General features: G+C 43.3%; 1 protein-coding gene across 3 annotated transcripts in view; it reads right to left on the reverse strand.

The window, feature by feature from the left end:
- Positions 1–24,735, reverse strand: part of LOC115171271 (serine/threonine-protein kinase WNK4) — a 75,055-nt gene that overhangs the window by 30,166 nt on the left and 20,154 nt on the right. For all 3 annotated transcript variants that reach the window (XM_029727925.1, XM_029727923.1, XM_029727924.1), the window contains exons 2-4: positions 9,862–10,034; positions 8,934–9,154; positions 7,777–7,934 (exon numbers count right to left, since the gene is read on the reverse strand). In XM_029727925.1, the coding sequence (XP_029583785.1) occupies positions 7,777–7,934; positions 8,934–9,154; positions 9,862–10,034 (552 nt within the window). The remainder of the gene's footprint in view (positions 1–7,776; positions 7,935–8,933; positions 9,155–9,861; positions 10,035–24,735) is intronic.

Below are 24,735 nucleotides of genomic sequence, written 5' to 3' on the forward strand. Positions count from 1 at the left end.
GACCACTAAAACAGCCAGTTTGCCTGAGACGGATAGAATTAATTATGTCAATTACATGGATACTCTAATTAAGCACACATGACAGAGAGACAGAGTTCAAATTTTTTTATATTCCTATCCAAATCTGGTGCACAAAATTCAATAGTGTAATGTTACCAATTGCACTATATGGATGCAAGGTTTGGGGTCCACCAATTAACAATTATAAGCTCTGGGAGAAAAAAACAAAAACAAATCTAGAATTATCCTAAATATCCAAAAGAAAGTACTAAATAATGCATGCAGGGCGGAACTCGGACGATTCCCTTTAATTGTAAATATAAAGAAAAGGACAGTAAAATGTTGGCACCATTTGAAATTACGCCCCAAAACATCCTTACAATTCAAAGCAGTGGAAACCCAAGAGCTGAACCCTGAAAAGAGTTCCCTGTGTCAGCTGTTAAAACACTACACAACCCTATAATCCAACCACACACAAATGAAAACCTCTTACTTGACAAATTGGGAAAATTAAACAAAAACACAGAATAAACTAAATTGCTATTTGGCCCTCAAATGAGAATAGAAATTGTCAGAATATCTGTCAGAGAGATACAAAACAGAGACAGATCCTGACCAAATACAGGCTCGGCGAACACCAATTGGCTATAGAGACATAAAAAGATATGGCTACCCAAAAAGGAGTGTCTATGTGGTCACTGCAAGACAGGGGAGGTAGAGACAGAGATGCACTTTATCCTCTACCGTGAGAAATACTCCCAAATAAGATCATCTTTAAAAATAAATCTCAATCAATTCCCAACCTCTGTGCATTTACTAATAACATAAAGCTGGGAATTTTTCTGGTTGAGGGAGAAACCGCAAATATTACTGCCAGATATGTATATGACTGCCTTAGTCTGAGGGACATCCCATTAATTCCCTGTAGTATTTACATTGTATATAACTTACTAGTAATACATAGTGTAACAATCATCATGTACATTCTGTTGTTTATTTATTAGCCATTCTTTCTTTTTCTTTTTTATAATCTTATTTGTATTTAATTAAATGTACTGACCAAAGATGACACAGTACAACAGCAGAAGGGTTGTACCTGTAAAAATGTATACATTATATGTACTATTATTACTACTGAAATTAACTGTATTTTATTATCCGCATTGCACTGTATTTACTGAAATGCTGTACCACTATACTGCTTTGGCAATACCTACCAATTGTATTTCATGCCAATAAAGCAATCTGAATTTGAGAGAGAGCAATGGAGAGAGTGAGACAGAGAGAGAGAGAGAGAGAGAGAGAGAGAGAGAGAGAGAGAGAGAGAGAGAGACAGAATGAGACAGAGACAGAGAGACAGAGAGAGAGAAAGTGAGAGAGTGAGAGACAGCTAAACTGAGAGAGAGAGACAGCGAGACAGAGAGAGAGACAGACAGAGAGAGAAAGCGAGAGAGAGTGAGACAGCTAAACTGAGAGAGAGAGACAGCTAATCTGAGAGAGAGACAGCGAGACAGAGAGAGAGAGACAGCGAGACAGACAGAGAGAGACAGCAAGACAGAGAGAGAGACAGCGAGACAGAGAGAGACAGAGAGAGAGACAGCGAGACAGACAGAGAGAGAGACAGCGAGACAGACAGAGAGAGACAGCGAGACAGACAGAGAGAGACAGCGAGACAGACAGAGAGAGAGAGACAGAGAGACATCGAGACAGAGCGAGAGACAGCGAGACAGACAGAAAGAGACAGCAAGACAGACAGAGAGAGACAGCGAGACAGACAGAGAGAGAGAGACAGAGAGACATCGAGACAGAGCGAGAGACAGCGAGACAGACAGAAAGAGACAGCGAGACAGAGAGAGAGATACAGCGAGACAGAGGGAGAAACAGTAAGGAAGAGAGAGACAGCAAGACAGAGAGAGAGAGACAGCGAGTAAGAGAGCGAGAGACAGCGAGTAAGAGAGCGAGACAGAGAGAGAGACAGCTAGACAGACAGAGAGAGCTCCTATGTTTGTTTTTCACACTGTTATTCTTTTTCTCTTTGAGATGGGTCTTTGTATTTTGTATTTGTATTTATTAGGGATCCCCATTAGCTGTTGCCAAGACAGCAGCTACTCTTCCTGGGGTCCAAACACATTAAGGCACTTACATTACATATAAAACAAAAGATAAAACAGTACAACATTTTTACACCACTACATATCTACAATACAAAATGTAATGTAATACTACCATACAACAATATTACAATGTACGCGTGTGTAGAGTATGTGTGTTAGTATGGTCTGCCTTGGGAGATGACCACTAAAACAGGGATATCTGTCAATTATAACACCCTAATTAAGTTCTCTATTCTTTATGTCTCTCTTCATCTCACCAATCTCCCTCCTCCCTCTCTTTGTCACTGGAAACAAGCGCTGAAACATAATAAACGACTAACTGGTGCCCTGCACATTGCCTCTGTACCGGTACCCCCTGTACACAGCCTCGCTATTGATATTTTACTACTGCTCTTTAATTCTTTTTTCTTTTTTTATTATTTTTTAATTATCTATTTTTTACTTGACACTTATTATTTTCTTAAAACTGCATTGTTGGTTAAGTAAGTAAGCATTTAACTGTAAGGTCTACACCTGTTGTATTCGGCGAATTTGACAAATAAAATTTGATTCGATTTGATTTCCAACACAATCAGCATGAACAGAACATTTCTGGATCAGCGGCAGATCCTTTAACACCCCCACCCCCCACCCTCCCAACCACAAACACACACAGAAAGGAAGTGCGTCAGAGCTCCTAATTGCCTGGTGTGTTCGGCGTGTGTGGGCAGAAACATGTGGAGGAGGAGGGACAGTGGTGGTGTGGTGGCGTCCATGGCTCTGCTAGCTAATTATAACCCAGCAGTGGAGTAGAGAGGTAGAGGAGGGGCTGTGGAGTTACAACATCTACACAACACTGGCTGGTTGGGAGGCAGAAAATAGTAGAGACTAGAGAGGGCCAGCCCAGGGGTGGTGGAGAGAGGGCCAGCCCAGGGGTGGTGGAGAGAGGGTCAGCCCAGGGGTGGTGGAGAGAGGGTCAGCCCAGGGGTGGTGGAGAGAGGGTCAGCCCAGGGGTGGTGGAGAGAGGGCCAGCCCAGGGGTGGTGGAGAGAGGGCCAGCCCAGGGGTGGTGGAGAGAGGGCCAGCCCAGGGGTGGTGGAGAGAGGGCCAGCCCAGGGGTGGTGGAGAGAGGGCCAGCCCAGGGGTGGTGGAGAGAGGGCCAGCCCAGGGGTGGTGGAGAGAGGGCCAGCCCAGGGGTGGTGGAGAGAGGGCCAGCCCAGGGGTGGTGGAGAGAGGGCATGGCCAGGGGTGTCTGTTCCCTCACACCCTCACTCTCTCACTAAAAAGGGAAACAGGCAATGTACCCCCATAGCAGCAAAAGGAGGGTTTTGGTTGTGTGGGCAGTACGTAGGGAGTTGGCAATGTACGGATTAGTCTGACTCTCCCATTGCCTTTAATTGGCCCTCAAGATGTATTGGATGGAGTCAGATCATGTTCAATAAGGGGAAAGAGGGATACCTAATCAGTTGTACAACTAAATGCATTCAACTGAAATGTGTCTTCTGCATTTAACCCAACCCATCTGAATCAAGGCATGGTAAGACCTTGTTCACCCCATAGTTGGACCCCATGTTGAAAACAATATGACTGCCACTCAGTGAAGACTGTGAGCTTAGGTATGGGGCTTCAGGCAATGGCTTTCAATCACACCTCCCAACACTGTGACGTAAACGTCACCATACCACACAGACCTACTGAAATCACACAAGCCTCTTAGCTTTATCCTCTTAGCAATTGTTCCAGAAAGGTGAATGAATGGCTCAATGGTTCTTGAGATCTACTCATTTGATTCAACAAGATTCATCACAGAGGTGACTCTCGCCATTCAGTCATTTGTTATTCATTGGACAATTGATAGAGGAGGGAGGGTTAGACGGCTGGTAGCCATGTTAACTACACACTCTGGTAAGCTGCCAGGAACTCCTGTTCTTTGAAGCCTTCATTAAACCCTGGTGACTTCTTGTTTAATGGTAATATGCTGTGTGGGGGAACGACAAAGGTTCCTGGAATTCCTAGAATCCTACAATGCAATTTTCTCCTTACCATGTGAAATCACGAATGTGTTGAGGTTGTTGGTAGGATCAATGGGAATGTATAATATTCTGTATTCTGCACATTGAATGAACATACACTATATTTGCAAAAGTATGTGGACACACCCCTTCAAATTAGTGGATTCGGCTATTTTAGCCATACCCATTGCTGACAGGTGTATAAAATCGAGCACATAGCCATGCAATCTCCATGGCTATGTGCTCGTCATAGGATGCCACCTTTCCAACAAGTCAGTTTGTCAAATGTCTACCCTGCTAGAGCTGCCCCGGTCAACTGTAACTGTTGTTATTGTGAAGTGGAAACATCTAGGAGCAACACCGGCTCAGCCATAAAGTGGTAGGCCACACAAGCTCACAGAACGGGACCGCCGAGTGCTGAAGTGCGTAGTGCATAAAAATCGCATGTCATCGGTTGCAACATTCACTACAGAGTTCCAAACTGCCTCTGGAAGCAACGTCAGCACAATAATTGTTCATCGGGAGCTTCATGAAATGGGTTTCCCTGGCTGAGCAGCAGCACACAAGCCTAAGATCACCATGCGCAATACCAAGCGTCAGCTGGAGGGGTGTAAAACTTGCTGTCACTGGACTCTGGAGCAGTGGAAATGGGTTCTCTGTGATGAAACGCTTCACTATCTGGCAGTCCGACGGACGATTCTGGGTTTGGCGAATGCCAGGAGAACGCTACCTGCCTAAATGCATAGTACCAACTGTAAAGTTTGGTGGAGGAAGAATAATGGTCTGAGGCTGTTTTTCATGGGTCGGGCTAGGCCCCTTAGTTCCAGTGAAAGTAAATCTTAACGTTACAGCATACAATGACATTCTAGACGATTCTGTGCTTCTAACTTCGTGGCAACAGTTTGGACAATGCCCTCGTGCGCAAAGCTAGGTCCAGGAAGAACTTGACTGACCTGCACAGAGCCCTGACCTCAACCCCATCAAACACTTTTGGGATGAATTGGAACGCCAACAGCAAGCCAGGCCTAATCGCCCAACATCAGTGCCCAACCTCACTAATGCTCTTGTGGCTGAATGGAAGCATACTTTTTAAGAGGCGCAGCGGACATCTGCTAACGCCTTGGTCACAAGTCTGTCTGTCTCCTCACACACTCAGTCAGACCACAGCACAGCGACGGCTTTGAAGAGTTGGAGGAGTGATGCTGGACCAGTTCTGCTCACCGTATCAATGTCCTTTGTCAGCGGCGGCAACCCCTCGTCAGCTGATGCACTGGGTAATGTTCTGCTTTTGTAAGAGCTCACTTCAACCCAGTAAACTTCCAGAGAAGACAGTGTTACTGTCCAAGTTAACTTGCTGTAGGTGTATTGGCTAAAGGATTTACTCTGTTGTTTTTTAAAGTTACTTGGGGGCATTGTCTTGGCTTTTGTGCACCCACACACTGGCGTCATTCCGCCGCCCACACACATGCTCATACTGATACACGTTCTCACACAGACATGTGTCTGAGAATGCGCAACACACACACATGCAAAACACACACACACGAATGAGGGAGGACAAAGCTTTTACACCTACTTGAAAAGGCAATGTATCTCACCTGAAGGAAAAACAAATAGGTCTTTCTGTGCAGACACCGTATAATATCTCATCTCACACGTCACACAGCACAGGGGAAACTTGAGCCATATATAATATCCACCGTTTGTCCTGTTGGTGAAGGCTACTAAACATGACAGTGACATCATTCCACCAATAGACCACTTCGTTCCTCTTTCACCATCAGGTAAACAAAGATATACAGCTCTCCTATCATAGCATAAATATATAGCTCTGAGAAAGGGAACAAGATAATTTGATGACACAGACATTGTCATAAAATGATGTCAGACAGTGGCCAAGTGTAGGAGGAGAATGGTGGCCATTTGCTGTAGTCTCAGTAATAATCTGCTATTCATTTCCTCTATAGGTCAAGCCCCATGGCTGAATTAGAACTGTGGTATGAATGAAGCATGGAGATCAACTGAGGTCAACACAAATAAGAAACAACAGTGCAAGTAAGTCTGAATACAGAGACTGGCTGGAGAACGTCTGAATACAGAGGCTGGCTGGAGAACGTCTGAATACAGAGGCTGGCTGGAGAACGTCTGAATACAGAGGCTGGCTGGAGAACGTCTGAATACAGAGTCTGGCTGGAGAACGTCTGAATACAGAGTCTGGCTGGAGAACGACTGAATACAGAGGCTGGCTGGAGAACGTCTGAATACAGAGGCTGGCTGGAGAACGTCTAAATACAGAGGCTGGCTGGAGAACGTCTGAATACAGAGGCTGGCTGGAGAACGTCTGAATACAGAGGCTGGCTGGAGAACGTCTGAATACAGAGGCTGGCTGGAGAACGTCTGAATACAGAGGCTGGCTGGAGAACGTCTTTATACAGAGGCTGGCTGGAGAACGTCTAAATACAGAGGCTGGCTGGAGAACGTCTGAATACAGAGGCTGGCTGGAGAACGTCTGAATACAGAGGCTGGCTGGAGAACGTCTGAATACAGAGGCTGGCTGGAGAACGTCTTTATACAGAGGCTGGCTGGAGAACGACTGAATACAGAGGCTGGCTGGAGAACTGCTTTTGTGGTTCTGGCAGAAAACCCATAACGGAGTGAGAGCCTTGCTTCCTCGAAGCTGTAACACTCCTTTGGACTCTGGCACTAAATACTGCTTATGTTGTTCCCGGGCTGTAGCGTGCTCAGACACACACACAGCTAACACGTGGGTTCTTACTGCGTCAATCACGTTGGAAGAGCTGCATATAAATGAATCCACGATGTACATGATCGTCCTTGGGGATTTCAGTTTGTTTGTTTGACCGCAAAGAAATACAGAATTGTGGAGTGGAGAAAATCCAGCATTGTGGAGACGTTTCCATTCCTGCATGTGGACCTCATTCTCCGACAAGTAAAAGACTTAAAGCATAATTCCAATTCCAGTAATGAGCAATCAAGTCCCAGCCCTTCAGCTCTATCAAATCTGGTCGTTACGGTGCAACAGCTGATTATAGCAGTGAAAGAGAGGCGTCCATTTGGTAAATATCATTATAGCTCCACAGAGACCCTGTAATTGACTCTGCTGAGGAGAAATGTCACAGCAACATTGCATAGAATGAGAGATGGTAGATTACCATTAGTGGTGTGATAAACACTCAGTAACAGAGATAACAGGGTTGGGTACAAGGGGAGGGTTTCTATTTTAGGAGACCGGATGGGATGGAAGTGAGAACGTAGGTGGCATTCACAATGAAGAGAGACCTACAAAATGCTGAAATGAGAGTATGTAATTGAGAGTGTCTTTGTGTCACATTAGTGATGCATAGCAAGCAACTTCAAAAGAAAGACAGAGGGGGGTGGATAGAGAAAGAGAGAACAGCAGTTAGTTGAAAGGAACAAGAAATGATGATCCTTGCACATGTTGCACGCCTTTTGAATGCCTCCTTCCTGCTTACCTCTTCCCAGAGGCAAGCAGCACGACACTGAACAAGTGGTGCTGTCAAACTGCAAACTGCAGCCAGAAAGATGGCCAAATTTCTCTTCAGATCTGACCAACATCTAGCGAAACAGACAAACTGAACAACATGGACTGGACACACAGAATCCACTAGAGAGACAGAGAAATCCACTCACGCTGGTGACTTTACGGTAGATCTGAGCAGCGTTCTGGCATTCAGAGTAGGGGTACTCAGACGTGGTCATCTCAAGCATGCACATCCCAAAGGCATAGACGTCCACCGCCTCATCATACTTCTCCTCGTACATCTCTGGAGCCATGAACTCAGGAGTCCCTACAGAGGGGGGGTAGAGTGAGGTGAGGAGGGGGTATAATGGTAGTGGTTATGAGAATGGCGCAAAATCTGGTCCTACTTCACTGACAACTGGAGTTACACTTCACAATACAGTGGCTTTATTCCTTCTCACTTTGACCACTTTGGAACAAGTAGCCAACTGTGTGCCTTGTAATACAGTGCGGAAAATGTGTATTGGCAACAAACTGTTCTGGTATTCATTTACAGTACAAGTGTATTCAAATGGAAAAAAATAATCAAGGCGGTTCAGAAACAATGCATGAGGTAATCAAAAGATAAGTTATTTATTGATACAACACCAAATCTTATACTAGCGTAATAATGTAAAACAAATGTTAAACGTCTGTAGGTTTGAAGGATTCCAAATGGGACTTAGATGACCCACACTATTAAAAAGTCACTGAGACCAAACACTGTGATAGCAGTGAGATAGATTAGAACATGTCGGGCAACCGTGCTGTCACTACAAAGACTAGCCGTCATGCACCATGACAGTATAAATATAAACACCTAGCCAAATAAATAAACACAGTGGCCAGCCTAAAACATGGCATTGAAGGCTTTATTTACAGTTGCTCCAGTTTAAGGTCACACCACACTAAAGGGACAGCAGTACACAGGTAGCAGTGGGACTGGTACTCTATTTGACACTAAGTGATTACCACTGGAAGGTATGATTTATTCATTGAAATATTGAATAACCGTTTCACACAATACTGTATATCTGTAATAACATTTTAAAAAGACATTAAAGCAAATAGCAAAGAGTAAGTGTTGTAGGTGGCAAAACGTTTTAACATCCTCTATGAGGTTTCAGCTATTACGTACGTCTCACTTTAAAACCTTAGTAGGGGGGACAGAACGCTTTAATCCTACATTGAGAAATATTCAATAGTCACAGGGTCTAGAATAGAGCCCTGATGCACTCCATCATGCTGAGTGTCAGTGTCCTTGGCTGTGGGTAGTTGGGAGGCTCACCAATGACACTCTTGGCGAACGAGGCACTCTTTAGTGTGGCCAAGCCCAGATCGCCGATCTTGACGGAGCCTGTGGGGCCGGTGATGAAGATGTTGTCACACTTGAGGTCCCTGTGGATGATGGGCGGGGTGCGGGTGTGGAGGAAGTGGAGGCCCTTCAGGATCTGGTGGCTCCAGCGCTGCAGCAGCTTCAGCTTCATCTCCTTGAACCTCTTCAGGTACCTGCAGGGTGAGGCTGATATGAGTACTGTACGTGCGGCCTATGCAGGACTCAAACCCACAACCCTGGTGTCCAACCAACAAAGAGATTGGAACCATGGGGTACAACAGTGTAAGCAGCAAGTGTTACTAAGTTACAGAGCACCATGGACCAGGGGTGCTCACACTGAATCTGAGAGCCTGAGGATGAGGTAGCATTTTCCATTCCATCTGTCTCTGGAAACAATTTTTTCCTGTCATGCTCAAATTGAGAGTGACACTTAATTTCGACAGATGTTAGCCACACCAATTCAGTAGATTCACTAACATGAACAGAAGAAAGCATATCTGCTTTGAGTCTTTTGCACACCCTTTTACAAGGAGATGACGTAGGAAAATGGCACATACTTTTCCCCATCTGCTATTTACTCAGGCAGTGGGGATGGACTTAAAGGGATAGTTTGGGATTTTGGCAATGAAGACCTTTATCTATTTTCTGAGAGTCAGATGAACTCATGGAAACCAATTTAATGTATCTCCAGTATGAAGGAAGTTAAAGGTAGTTTTGTGAGCCAATGCTAACTAGCTTAGCACAAAGACTGTAAGTCTTCGGGTACAGCTAGCATACTTTCAGTCTTGGTGCTAAGCTAGTTAGCATTGGCTTGTGAAACTACCTCTAACTTCCTTCAAACTGGACGTAGATACATACAAATTGTATCCCTTTAACTCACGTCTTGAGGGTGCCTGACGTCATGAGCTCGGTGACCAGAAGGATGCACTTGTGGCCCTTGCAGTTGTCCTTCCAGGAGTCGTAGAAGCGGACGATATTGGGGTGCTGCAGCCCCTTCAGCATCTCCACCTCCTCACTGAAACGCTGGCGCTCCACCTTCGTCAGCCTCCGCGTCTGGAGAGGAAGAGTAGAATACATTATTATAGTGGTGAGACTATACACATAGTAGGTTATAGAGGTACAATAGAGTAGACACAAATATAGCATTAAGAGAGGGAAGAGGGGAATACATTGTTATAAACAGAAGTACTGAAATTAGAGGTTAAATGGACGAGACACAATATACAGGCCAATTCTAAGTAATCTATTATGCATCCTGTATCTAGGCCCCTCAATGTAATTATAGGGGGCTGGGTTTCATTGCATAAGGTTACACAATCATGTGAGTTTACTGCATAATATTAGCAGATTAACAGATATAGCTTTAAATGTATATACAAAAATCTAGATGTGAATAGATGACGGTATTGATAGAGTAGCCAGTACTCTAACTATTAGCCTGTGGTGGGAGGAGACGTAAAAAACCAGTGCCAGAGACCAAAGAAGAAGAGTTGTGCCAAGCCAGAAATCTGCCATCCCCAGCCCTCTCATGAGGCACGCATTACTCTACCAGGGGCTTGGAAACACTGACGCGTAACAGTTCTCTAATGGCACCAAGTGTTCTCTAGCTTCAATGTTGTTGAGGGTTAGAGCAGAGTTCTCAGAAATCAATGCATCAATTATAGAGAAAAGGAAAGTGATTGTTTCAGAGAGGTTTAGCAGCGTGTGTTTGTTTGTGTTTCCAAAATGCTAGATGGGGTTTTTACACATGACAACAGCCCCGCCGGTGGTTTTCAGTACAAAGCGACAGACGTCTCTCTCTCACTCTCTCTCTCAGGAGGCAAGTGCTGTAGGAGACCAACTGTCCACACTCACTCTAAAGATTACGCAACAATAAGGCGGGGATATCAGGCCAGTAGTTCTCACTGCCCTCTGCTGTCCCACTCAGAACACAGGCTGTGCTACTGCATGCCTGCCCTGTCCACAAACACCAAGCTGTCATTCTCTGTCAAGTGTCCTGATCCAGGAGCCAAGCTCACAACAACAAGGAGCACTATTGGGAGAATTTGGCACCCGGGCATCGTGACACTAACGCACAGTGAAAGTGCAAAGTGGGTGCCAAAGTCAACCTGAATGAGGGCTGTCCTGTTTACAGCACACACTAGGGACATTTTACTAAGTTCACAGAGAGCCAGGATGATGCGGGATGTCCAACGATGACACCTAGCTTATGTAAGAGTGGCAGTGGGAGCAGGTCATGACTGGCTGGTGGGGGGATGGAGGGGTGATGGGGGTAGAGAGCATGGGGTTAATTTCTTCCTTCACTGGACAACCTATTTTTGGGTTTGCCGCTTCCAGGAATGAACCCCACATAAAGAAAAACAGCTGTGTGAGGCTCCTCACTCAATCACTTCATCTCACTCTCCCCATCTCTCTAGATCTCTTTCAACCCACCAGGAATGGATTTGGTGATCAAACACCAGCCAGTGAAATGATTTAGTAGGGAGCCGTCAGAAGCAGTGAACTTACCACCTCTATAGCTCTCTGCCACCAATTCTAGTAAAAGACGGGTAACTTTGATTTGCTGCAACTTTGACCTGGCTCCATCGGCAAAGTTCATGAAGATGATGTGTAAGAGCGTGTGTGTGTGTGTCTTGGGGGTATGATATTTGACACTCTGTAACTTTCTCACTCATCATTAGTCACGATTCATTCAGGATTATCCGTAATCATGGTAGCATCCACATTAACGTAGAAGTGTTAGAAACATATTCTAATTTATAATAAAAGTGACTCCGATATGACACAATACATGATTTACCATTCATTTCTATTGGGCACAAAATAATCTAAAACACAGCCAAAGCTAACTGCAAATGCATACGAGTTTGTAGAGTCACAAGCTTGATGTATTCATTGTTTGTTAGGCATATGGGACCAAACATTGACTACTTCATTTATAAGAATCTTTAGGGGTGTCAATAATTTTGACCCCTAACTTTTGGAGAAAATAAACAATTACTTGTTCAACAAAATGTATTTATCTGAGTAATTGTATTAGTATAAAATAATATAATATAATTATTGCTCATCTTTATCAAGGGTGTCAATAATTTCGGGCCCCACTATATATACAGACAGGATGGCTCACTTCTTAGGAGAAATTGTACAGATCCTCTTTTGTCAGTTGTTTTCCATGGAGTTGTCTGGCAACACTGTAATGTAAAAATGTTGGGTCGCTGTCTAAGAAAAATGAATGGCTGTATTCATCAGAAAATACTATTTCTGTAATAGTGTCAAATCACTGTTCTGGCTCCAAATAGAGATATGTAGAGTGTACTGTAGCTTGTGGGCTGCTATGACAATCTGACCACAGACTAGCCAAACAACATTGGGTCTTATCTGCCTATAGAAAGAGGTGCACTCCGGGCCTGTTCCTGGACCTGCTAGTTTGAGTATGACTTATCTAACAGGAAACTGAGCTTTATTTTCTGTTGAAAGTGAATGGGAGCGAGGGGAGCTCACTGGCTCTATAACTCAAATAAAATACTGTTCACATTTGATTAGGCCTATCACAGTTGTGGTTTAATTTACCCAAGTCCTACTGTGCCAAACTTGACCAGGACAAAGTCAAGCTTTTAGGAGGGAAAGATCTTTAAGAACGAGAACAGTGCCCAGAAGCTATGAGAGAACGTCAGAATTCAGCCCAAAATAGGTAATAGCACTATGAGAATGCGCCTTACAGTAAGTGCCTATGTGCCCTGGCTATAAACCCTGGCTAGTGTCCATCTCCAAAGGAACCAATAGTAAGGAGAATGCTTGCTGGATTAACAGTAGCTCTGGGAATGTTTTTTGTCAGTGCATACAGAGTGGATATAGGGTCTATGTCTGAATCATTAGCAGGAGATCAGTCCAATTGGCTGTGCTTTTGGAGAGTTCTCAGTTGTTTTTTCTTGGATGACGGTGCTGTTGAACACATTCCGGCAGAAAGATGCCAAGAGCACACAGGATTTTTTCTGCATAGAAAAGTCTTGGCGGGCCCCCTATGTCCAAACAGTAATTTTCGGTATGGAAAAAGTTTTTAAGTGTAAACTAAAACCAGATATGACCTATGTAGAAAATATAATGGACCTTTACATTTTTTAATAAGATCATCTTTGAGAACTTACAATAACCAAAATAAAAGCTTGACAATCAGGGAGAATAAAAAAACTCCACAAACTATGCATTCAGGAGTATTTTTGTCATGACATGGGACCACCATTGATTTTTTTATAATATTTCAGTCACTCAGAAAGCATAAGCCATAGCAAAAAACAAATATTTCACCTTTATTTAACCAGGTAGGCCAGTTGAGAACAAGTTCTCATTTACAACTGCAACCTGGCCAAGATAAAGTAAAGCAGTGCGACACAAACAACAACACAGAGTTACACATGGAATAAACAAACATACAGTCAATAACAAAATAGAAAAAAAAGTCTATATACAGTGTGTGCAAACGAGGTAGGATAAGGGAGTTAAGGCAATAAATAGGCCATAGTGGCGAAATAACTACAATTTAGCAATTAAACACTGGAGTGATAGATGTGCAGAAGATGAATGTGCAAGTAGAGATACTGGGGTGCAAAGGAGCAAAACAATAAATAACACTTCTACAAAATGTGTAGAACTGCAGAAAATTTGCTTTAAAACTGCAACATTTTATCTCCGCCACATGAAAAATGTGTCACTATGGCCAACAGGAGTGCCTCGAAAATTTGCGGTCGATGACCGCACTATTGGCCACAACCATGGCCACGCACTCGCCACACCCACCTAAGCCCCAGTTTGATGCAGAAAAAACCCTGGCAAGGCAGCAGAAAAAAACTGCCCTTTAACTGTTAATGCCTTCGTTCCTGAGGTAGAGACTGCAGCAGAAAAGTAATACCAGAAACACAAATGCAGCAAAATGGAGCCTGTGCATGTTTGTGTGTAATGTATGTGAGAGAGTGAAGGAGAGAAAGGGAGGTGAAGATGTGTGAAATGTAACTTACGTTGTGCATTGTAATAACTCTGTAAGTATTATATAAAACAGTGTGTAGGCTATGCCATAATGTGTTTGTGTACATAGGGTAGTCGAGAAGGAGTGGAAGTTTTAATCTTTATCAGGAACCATCTGTTTTTTCTCGAGGACACACTGATTTTAACCTGAGGGAGTTGACACCGTGTCACAGTGACACCAATGCCCCGTTTCTTCAACCATGCAACCTGACCTCAGGGCAATTCCTAAGATTTGGTACGTAAATCTGTCCTCCCATTTAGTATGATACTTTATCTTAGGTTAGGTTACATTATGAATGGAATAGCGGTCGTACAATATCCTACGACTTAGAGGACGTACAATATCATACGTCATACCCAATTGTACAATAGCATACAAATTGGATGATGTAACTTATTATACATCTCTGATGATCTTGTATTATAAATATTTCTCTGAGACCAGGTTGCATGTTGCATCGGAATAACAAAGGAGAATTATAGGGAAAATGTATGTTGGTGGTTTGGAGAACTAAAGACAAAGGTTAGGGGAAGAGTTAACTAAAATGCTACAGTTGTCCCCGACACGACTCGAACACGCAACCTTTGGATTGCTAGATGGTTGAAGTATATGTCTACCCATCCTCCCCGACCAACCTTCCTCCTATCGTTTCTGTCTTAAGTAACCTTCTGTCTTTGGTAACCATACCATACCAAACATAACATATCATACTTATTGGAGGTACAAAGATTTATCTAAAATACCAAAGGTCTGTCCAGCGAGTCCAGTCTGAACTCCAGCAGTTACAGATGAGACTCTGTGAAACATTTCTAGTTTGAAATTAGTAGAGAAACAATGATTCATTGTACATTATGTTACCATTTGGAAAAATCTATTTATTTCAGATGACTGTGCATTAGGTTTGCCTCTGAGGCAGGAGAACATTTAGTTATTTTCTAGACAGGATTACTGATTGAGCTGTAGTACAGTCAGTTACTGTAAGAATCTGTATAAGACCACCATAGCTTCAGAGAGGAGCACAAGGAAATACAACTCAAAGCAGCTAAAAACAACTAATTGTCCAAAAACATGTTTGTATATTTTCTTTAATCTAACTAATATTATAACATTTATGTACAAACTTATATTTACAGACAATCAGATTTTAGTTATTTAACCTTTATTTAACTAGGCAAGTCAGTTAAGAACAAATTCTTATTTACAATGACAGCCTACCCAAGCCAAACCTGGACGACGCTGGGCCAATTGTGCGCCGCCCGATGGGACTCCCAATCACGACCGGATGTGATTCAGCCTGGATCTATCCCAGAATATTCAAAGTGAATCTCCAAATCCAGACAGTTCTGGACAGCTAGTTGCCACTATGTAATCCCAAGGAAACATAGGGTCACTATGCTTGCTGTCTGAACTGCATACACTCCCCACACACTCCATGCTAGGTTGGTCAAAATTAACCTCTGGGCCGAGTGTCCTCAAATCACATGAGGTGTCAGCCTCCAAAAACTAACCCAGAGAGGGGAGGGACCTGGCCCCCCCTTTCTGGGACGCTGAAGGGGGATATTATTAGTCCCAGAGGATCTCGGCATGCGCCGCAAAGCCAGGAGGTATTTGGCCGGCGAATGCCACCTCACCCTTACATAAGCACTGTTTGGTGGTTTGCAGGGCCTGGCAACCCACAACCAGCTGGGAGGGGAGAGAGTGTGGTGGGAGTGGGAAGGGTGGGTGTCAAAGATCCTGATAAGTAACACTTTAGAATAAGGCACATTGTATGTAGCCTATTAGCAGCTAATTAGCTATGAAGCCATCATGGAAATGAATGTGTTCGCAGGTTATTAGGCAATTCATCATACATGGTCTACTAACTAGAGGTTAGGGGCTGGTAGAGATTAGAGACTCGTGAGCTAATAGTATTCAACTATTTAACTACTGGTAAATTACAAGTCTTAATTCCCATGAAAACAAACCAGTCAAATCCACCTGCAGAGATTTGCTAAGAAACCTGCTGTACTAGTGTAGTGATTTGCACGTAATTGCAGTTCAAACTGACAGACATTCGCTATTGTGTGGCTCAGTTGGTAGAGCATGGTGTTTGCAATGCCAGGGTTGTGGGTTTGATTCCCACGGGGGACCAGTATGGGGGAAAAAAATGTATGAAATGTATGCATTCACTACTGTAAGTCGCTCTGGATAAGAGTGTCTGCTAAATGACTAAAATGTCAAATTGACAGTGAAAGGCCATGAAACGGACATAAGATTATTATCATGCCAAGTGTTTGGGTCTTTTTGTATTTGTGCGGAGTGCCTCAGTGTACTTCTTTAACCTACAGCCACTTTTCTCCTTCCTGAATCTCAAGAGTGAACCAGAGACAAGGTATACTGGTGCTTCTCTGTGGCTCTGATGACCCACACAAACCATTTAGGGGTAACTGTGTAGTCCCTGTGGCTGTGGTGTTTGTTCAGGTAAATAACAGCTGGAGGGACACACACTGGGGTATAAATATCCAAGGGAGGAGAGAGAGATATCTGCCAGACTGAAAACTTGAACCTCTGTTAAAGCCATTCAGGTTCCTAATTGGGGGGCAGCTAAGACGTAGTGAAGAGGATATCACTGACTAAGACAAGTGAAACTGATGTCATAGGGGCTAACTGACTCAAAAAACAGGCCTCAGCTCACGCTCCAAGGAAGCACTGACGTTGCATGTTTCGACCGTTGGAAAACATCAGTGGTGGAAAAAACAAACAATGAGAGAAAGCGAGTCACAGCTGATTTGATAAGGAAACTGACATTATATCTCCCTCATCGACCTTGGGGGCTGGGGCCAACTCACAGCATGCCTTGCTTGCTCCTAGGCTCGCTCCTTGTCTCTGAGCATAGAAAAGATCTGCAGGGTGGAGGGTGCGGAGGAGGTGTAGGATCTTCTGTTTTAACCCTGACCATGTGTATCTGTAAACGGCTATGTTGATAATAAACCATGTCACTAGGAAAGACTAATGTTTTCACAAAGTTATGTATTTGCTTAGAACCTGACACGAATCAAACAGGTTGACGAATAAAAGGTTTCGGAATGACTATGTATGAAAATGATAAGAATGAGTGACACATTGAAAGAAAAATCAATACATCACTGTTCTCTTATCAACTTGACACAAATGGTACCAGGCATAGACCAGTGCACATGTGTCTTCATCAATAAATGCCACCATTTAGTTGATTCCACAACACTTTCCGTATACTGTCACACCAGACCATTCTTTGTACAAATCAATACAGAGACAAAGACTGAACTGCATCCAAGGAAGAAGTAAACAGTAAATGACAATAAAGTGGGCCTGTAAAAGGTGAAGGCCTGAAGCCCCCCCCCCCCCCCCCCCCAACAAGTTTCTCCATAGAAAATCAAGCTGTGCGAGGGTGTGTCAGGGACAGGCAACTCCAAAGCCCTGGCCAGAGCAGTGGAGAATGTCTCATTAAACCGGCCTCTGTCTCGTAAAGCATCCGGATTCTCTGGTAAAGCCTGGTGCATCTTTACCCCACAGATGTTCCTCGTCAAGGGCTTTAACTAGTGCCTTTGGAGGTACGGAAGCAGAGCCTGTCAGGGCTACAGGATTACCATGTCCACCAGGAGAACAAAGGAAGAACAGAGAAACAAGAATGCATCTGTTAAACACTAAAACACAGGGCGATAAGATTTGGTTTGAAGTACCAGATCCAGGAGTTATTGAACACTGATACTGTAAATATTGTAGGGCTTTATTTTGATAGGTAGTTTGTAGCAGATAGCATTTTCAGATAATTTCACACCTGCCACTTTGAATCAAATTGAACTAAGCTAGAAATATGTTAACAACTAGCAACTAATATTAAATGTGTAATGATAAGTCTGAGGTTAAGAACTATTCTTCTGCAGAGTTTGATCCTAGATAAGCCATTTAGCATCAGAACTAAAGGGTGTATGATATGAATAGGATCATGCTGGTGTAAAGGATGTCACGCTGCCTGCTTAGCGAGTACCACTTCCTCCTGTTCGGCTCACACCGAGGCTCAAACCCAGGGACCTCTGCCTTGCTAGCACACGTGACCACCCTCCTGAAGCGTCTTACCAGGAGCTCTGCTCGTTAAATCCCATTACAATTATCCTCCTCCTTGTTTACTGGTTTGGTTTCACTCTAACCTCAGGTAATCCCAAATGGATGGAGCCAGAGGCCACCTACAATTACAATTATGCCTCATCAAACATAACACTGTCACTGCAAGAAGGATGCTGAAAATCAAGTCACAAAAATAATTTAAAAAATGACCAGATTCCCCATCTGCAGATTTTTTAAAGGAGATCAATTTGTGCTAAATGTTAAGTCAACCTCTGGTCACAGGAGTGAAGCTACACTGACAAACACAAAATACATGTGGGACAGTGGAGGCTCAGGACCATCCTCCTCAGTGAATTTAGTGAAACATTAAGTGAAGCATTAAAAAAGTTATCCTTTTTAGATAAAACTATACTAAATATATTCACATCACCAAATAATTGATTAAAACACTGTTTTGCAATGAAGGTCTACAGTAGCCTCAACAACACTCTGTATGGTAGCACCATGGTGTAGCCAGAGGTCAGCTAGTTTCTCTTCTGGGTGCATTGACTTAAATACAAAACCTATGAGGCTCATGGTTCTCACCCCCTTCCATAGACTAATTATGATCACTTCCGGGGGATGCCCTCCAACCTATGAGAGCTCTTGCAGCATGAACTGACATGTTGTTCACCCAATCAAAGGATCAGAGAATGAATCTAGTACTGAAAGCATAAGCTACAGATAGCTAGCACTGCAGTGCATAAAATGTGTTGAGTAGTTGAACAAATGTATTTATTTAAAAATGGAGAAGCAAGAGAGAGAGAGATAGCTATATTTTGTTGTATTTTTTTTCTTCCACTTTCACTTAAGCTAATCTAGCTAGCTGCATTCACTAGCTATGTACCTCACCGTGATTTGGTGTGGCTGTGGATAAAGCGTTGAAGGCGTGGGGACGTTGGCTTGAGGGGGCTAAACACCCTTTCCTCATCTGGACTGACCACCGCAATCTGGAGTACATCCGGGCAGCGAGGAGACTGGATCCTCGTCAGGCAAGGTGGGCCATGTTCTTTACCCGATAGTTCTAGTAGCTATGTTGACTAGCTATGACATTAGCAAATATGGTGACAATGATGTAGGCTGTGTGTAGCGGTTAATGGTTATGATTTGAAGGTTTGGCATGGAAAGGTTTTTTCGCCTGGTCACAGACAACTAATGAGTTGTGCACTGAAGTCCACAAGCAAAGGGAAAAGGTGAGAGGAGGAGAGCGCGTAGATGCGAGAAGGAATTTTACAACAACCAAAATGATTATGCTGTTTTTATGTGGCTGCTATGAAAGTGAACTGTGTTTGTGTGTGATCACGGGTGTATTCATTCCGTCAAAAAACTTTTCTTAAAAACCTAAGCAACTGGAACGAAACGGGGATAAACATACTTGAATTAGTCCAAAAGAAAGTCTCTTTTGCAACTGTTGGACTAATGATTACAACCTAGATCAGCTAGATGCAGACAAGAGTGTGCAAGGCGGTATTGAACTTGTTACTGTCTGTCACCTTGATTACTCAAATTTTTCTCTTGACCTGGGCACCTACATTGGAAACTTGGGAATATACATTTAGCACCTAGTGTCCTAATTCACGGTGAAAGAGATACACTCATGGTCAAGTTCCACTCCACCACACAGTAACAGGCTGACTATTTAGAAATCTATATTATTCAATTATTCAATTATTGCACCCACACGGCTCGCGCGCATGCGCCAACGAGCGTCTGCATTGCCAAGGGCTAAAATAGAAGTCAGTTCTATTTGTGACAGATCGCGCTGCAAGTCCTGCCTCTCCCATCTCCTCATTGATTTATAGAAGCAGGTACCCATGTGCCATCTCCTCATTGGTTATACCCACGTCAGTGACTGAAAGACGAACGAGGTCAGTGGCGGTAATGCACCTAATTTATGAAAGTTGCCAATTGCAATATAAAGTCAAGAGAAGAAAAAGCCTGGAAGGAGGAGATGACAAGAAACGATTCTGTTGACCGTTTTATGTGTGGATTAATTGTCGGCGTAGAGGACCTTGTGCATTTCAGGTAAAATAACAACTCAATGTTTATATCCCAGGACAAATTAGCTAGCAACAGCAAGCTATCTAAATAGGACAAATTAGCTAGCAAGTGCAAGCTAGCTAGCTAAATTGCCATAAATGTTTAATGCTTTTCGACCTGTCCCCAAATTAATGTAATTGGTTCAGAGTTTGTTTTGATATTTTAACCTGCGTGTCATGATCGCATTTGGTCTGGGGGGACAAAATACATTTATGCACGATGGCGCACACGTGCAGCCGGTTTGGGTTCCGTGTAACACTCCCAATCCTGGGCTGTTTGTATATGCACCGCAGACCCTCAAAATAAGAGCCGTGGCTTGATAAAGCAGCTTAGCTAAGCTGATAACACTCACAGCTAACATAAAAAAGCCCTTGGCCCGTTACGATTTGGATTCCCTAGGAGTTATTTCTTGGCAACTGTCGCATAAGACTTGGATTTCCTTCCGCTACCATAAATCAAACAGAAATACCCTTAGATGGATATTTGCATCCAAACAGATCCACAAGTGCAACAGGAACAACACCTGCAGTGGTAATGGTGCAGTCTATCCGTCCTGTCCTGTTAATGAGTAACGGAGCATGATGATCTGAAACAGAGGATGTGTATGTGTCAGCAGAGCCGGCTCCAGGCATTAGCAACATAAGCGGTTGCTTTGGGCTTCAAGCTGCTAGGGGGACCCCAACCCACACATACATCATAAAACATTTCTTAGGACCTCAGATGGGGTCTCAAATTGTTGTTGAGAGTTAGAATAGCAGAATATACAAGTCACAAGTTCGAAATTTGGTTGTGGATCATCAATTTTTCTCTTGTTATGTCAGTCACGACAGTCAGTCAATTAGCCATGTCAGCTAACAATTCCTCGATTGGTAAATTATAGCCAGCTATCTAAAATTGTATTAATCATGGCCAAATATCAACCAGGCACGCAGGGCATGAGGCACGCAGGGCATGAGGCACGCAGGGCATGAGGCACGCAGGGCATGAGGCACGCAGGGCATGTGCCCAGGGGCCCCATTGATTTTGTTAGTCACTTTCACTCAGATATTACTAACATGGCATAAGTCCTGGCAAAATGTGTAGAATTGTAAGAAATTTGCTGTAAAACGGCAATTCATTTCTCTCTGCCCCATGGCAAAATTAGTAGAATTGCATGAAATTTGTCATAAAATTACAAAAAAAATCTCTGCACAATGGTAAAATGTGTACAATTGCAGGAAATTCACTTTAAAAAAAGGGGGGCGGGGGGACCAAATCTCGCTTAGGGCCCCCAAAAGGCTGTGTGTCAGTCTCTAAGTGTCTCTGCTTTCAAGCTTTCTCAACAGTGCCAATTTGTGTGTGTGTGTGTGTGTGTGTGTGTGTGTGTGTGTGTGTGTGTGAGAGACCAGGAAATAAGTACACTCTTAATTGTATATTGGGCTTCTGCCAGGACAGTCACATGGTTTAATAGGTTAATAATGCTGAGCGTGGACCAGATCCCAATCTCACAAACAGCTGTTTCTTTTCATTACACTGAAGTAAACAATGGGCATATTTCAGGCGGCTTCCATGCTAAAAACAATGGGACTTTCAGGCCTGTAATTGGAGTGAATCATGAATATGAATGACGTTTGAGATATTCTGTTGTTTGTAAACATCATTGTAAATGTCATGACAGCTCATAGGTGTTTGTGATAAAAATGTCCAGGTGTGTTGAATGTGAAACTGGGAGGTTTAATGAGTCATTACATATACAGGTGATGGCAACTGGCAAGAACCAACAGTCTGCCACTCAAGTAAAGAACACTACATGCTAGCAGCACTGCAAAACCATGCCCACTCTTTTAATAGTGCAAAACAAAGCTCAATGACAAAGAAATTATTATTTCATTATACCTTTTGTGACCCGTGGAGACACCTTTAATGCAGTTCACTTGGAAAGTAAAGGGTGGAACTATAGAAGAAAATACTCAGCAGTTAAAATGAATGGTATGAGTTGTGGAACTATGACCCCGGGTCATTCACAGATAACCTAGAGGAGCTCTGAATGATAAGAAGTAAAGTGACCCAGTTCTTTGAGTTTAGTGAGGTCATAAAATGATTAAACTGCAATATTTTTTGTCACATATTTATAATACCTGAATATCTCGCTCATATGTATGTAGCCCATTACTGTACTGACACATGATATTTCCGATATGCGTCGCTCTTGCTCAATCTGTCGAGTGTCGACTGCCAGGATCAACTAGATGGAATGGTCTGTTACAACTCCCTTCTGAGTATGTCAATGTCTAGACAGAACATGATACATCCACGTACACATGTTCAACTGTAAGTGTATAAGGACCCCTGAGCCTGTTAAACCAATAGGGTGTTAAGGTCAGGGACATGTAAGGATGATGACAGTACCGTTGGAACTGTTGCTATCCACACACTGTACAGGTATATAGCCAGGCTCATATGTGACGATGAATATATTGTACAAGATTGTTCCCCTTACACTATATGATTTGGGAGGTAATAACAGTATAGGCAATAAACGCAGTAAAGAGATAGATACCATGGGAAGAGAGGGAAAAGAGACAGAGACAAAAACCATGAGAGAGGAGAGGGGAGGACAGAGTACAAGAAAGATGGATGGTGGGTTGGAAAATAACTGCTCTACGTCCAGTCATTGTTTTTAGGAAGAGATGTCAAAAGGTTCTATGGGTAACACAAATAGCTTTTACCATCCATATTAAGTTATAGTGAATTTAGGATCCCTATTGAGAAGAGACTGAAGGAGGTAAAATACTCTAAAGACAGCAGATCAGAGAAACATTAATTATATATTTCTGAAGGCAAAGGTAATTAATGTCAAGCTAAAAAATATACCTTGCGGGTATTGTCCTAATTCTGCTCTGCATGCATTATTTGGTGTTCTACGTTGTACACAGAGGATATTTTTGCAGAATTCTGCATGCAGAGTCTCAATTTAATAAAAAATTATTAAAAACTCTGCTCTCTCTCTCCTTCCCACCTCACGTTTATCTTACTGGCTGCTTCTCAGTCTCTATCTCGCTCTCTACTGGTAGTTAGATAGATAAGAAGACAGAGTCCTGAGAAAAGGAAGAGCCATGTTGAGGGTGCAATCCACAGAACATACAATGCTGAGTTGCAAATTTCACGAGTCGTGAAACACACTGTGACTGGTTATATACTCTGTGTTTGAACAGCGTTTAAAGCGTTTCAGCAAGCGCTTAGTTTCCAATGCCTGAAAAAAATAAGCTCTGAAAAACTTTCCTCTGATCCATGCTGCTCTGTAAGAATATGAAAGGAGGGAAAAAGTGATGTTTGTGAATTAAAAAAAATGCTACGAGAATATGATAATGTTATTCAATTGGCAAAGGTGCCAGTGGAGGATTAGCAAAGCATACTAAACAGAATCTCACCCATTATCCCAAGCACATTTATAGAATGTTTTAGAATCCAAGATGTCATAGCAGTCGGTCGTGTGTTTGTCTTGTCTCATGTAAATAGTTTTTTCATATATATTTTTTAGGTTTTAATCTCACTTTCCACCTACGATCTAAATATACATTTACGTCATTTAGCAGACTCTCTTATCCAGAGCGACTTACAAATTGGTGCATTTACCTTATGATATCCAGTGGTACAACCACTTTACAATAGTACATCTATATTTTTTTTTGGGGGGGGGGGTATACTTTCCTGCAACCCGCCCCACCCAATGTGGTACGGATGTGCTATTTTTATACGTTCTAACTGGAACCTCTATCAGAAGCTAGCCAGCTAACTAGCTACTAGCTAGTAGTCACTGTTAGCCACAGCTAGCGGACTTCACCCTTAGCTCGGTCACCAGCCAGCTTTAGCTCGGTCAATACCTGCCAGTCTGCACAGCACGATATCGGACTGCTTTTCTCCACCACACACCGGATTCCTGCCGCAAGCACTGTGCCATTACACCGGATTATCGCAGCTAGCTAGCTGCAATCGAGTGGCTATCGCTGGCTAACGCCTCTGTCCCGAAGCAAGCACCAGTTAGCCTTGAGCTAGCCTCGAGCTAGGCCCATCTCCCGGCTAGCCGAAGAGGTATACCCGGTAATTCGTGGGCTACAATACCTCTTTTGACAATTAGCCTGGAACCTTTATTGCCGACACGGAGCCCCACCGATCCATCACAACTGGTCTGCCGACGTAATCATCCGATGTGGTTTCAACAGCCTTTTCCATTGTGTTGTCACCGAAGACCCTTCAGCTATCCCCGGCCTGCTAGCTTTCTAAACGCCGTGCCTCCCGCTCGCCTAGCATAGTAGCGACTACCGAACGGCTCCCGGACTCACCTATTGCTGCTCATTGGACCCTATGATCACTCAGCTACACACGCCTCTCTCTAATGTCAATATGCCTTGTCTTCTGCTGTTTCGGTTAGTTATCGTTCTATTTCACTGTAGAGCCCCTAGTCCAGCTCAACATGCCTTAGATAGCTCTTTTGTCACACACTCCACACATGGGGAGACCTCACCTGGCTTCACTGGTGTTTCCAGATGCAAGCTCTCTCATCGTCACTCAATGCCTAGGTTTACC

This window comes from Salmo trutta, chromosome 32 (assembly GCF_901001165.1).
Source record: "Salmo trutta chromosome 32, fSalTru1.1, whole genome shotgun sequence".
NCBI classification, from domain to species: Eukaryota; Metazoa; Chordata; class Actinopteri; order Salmoniformes; family Salmonidae; genus Salmo; species Salmo trutta.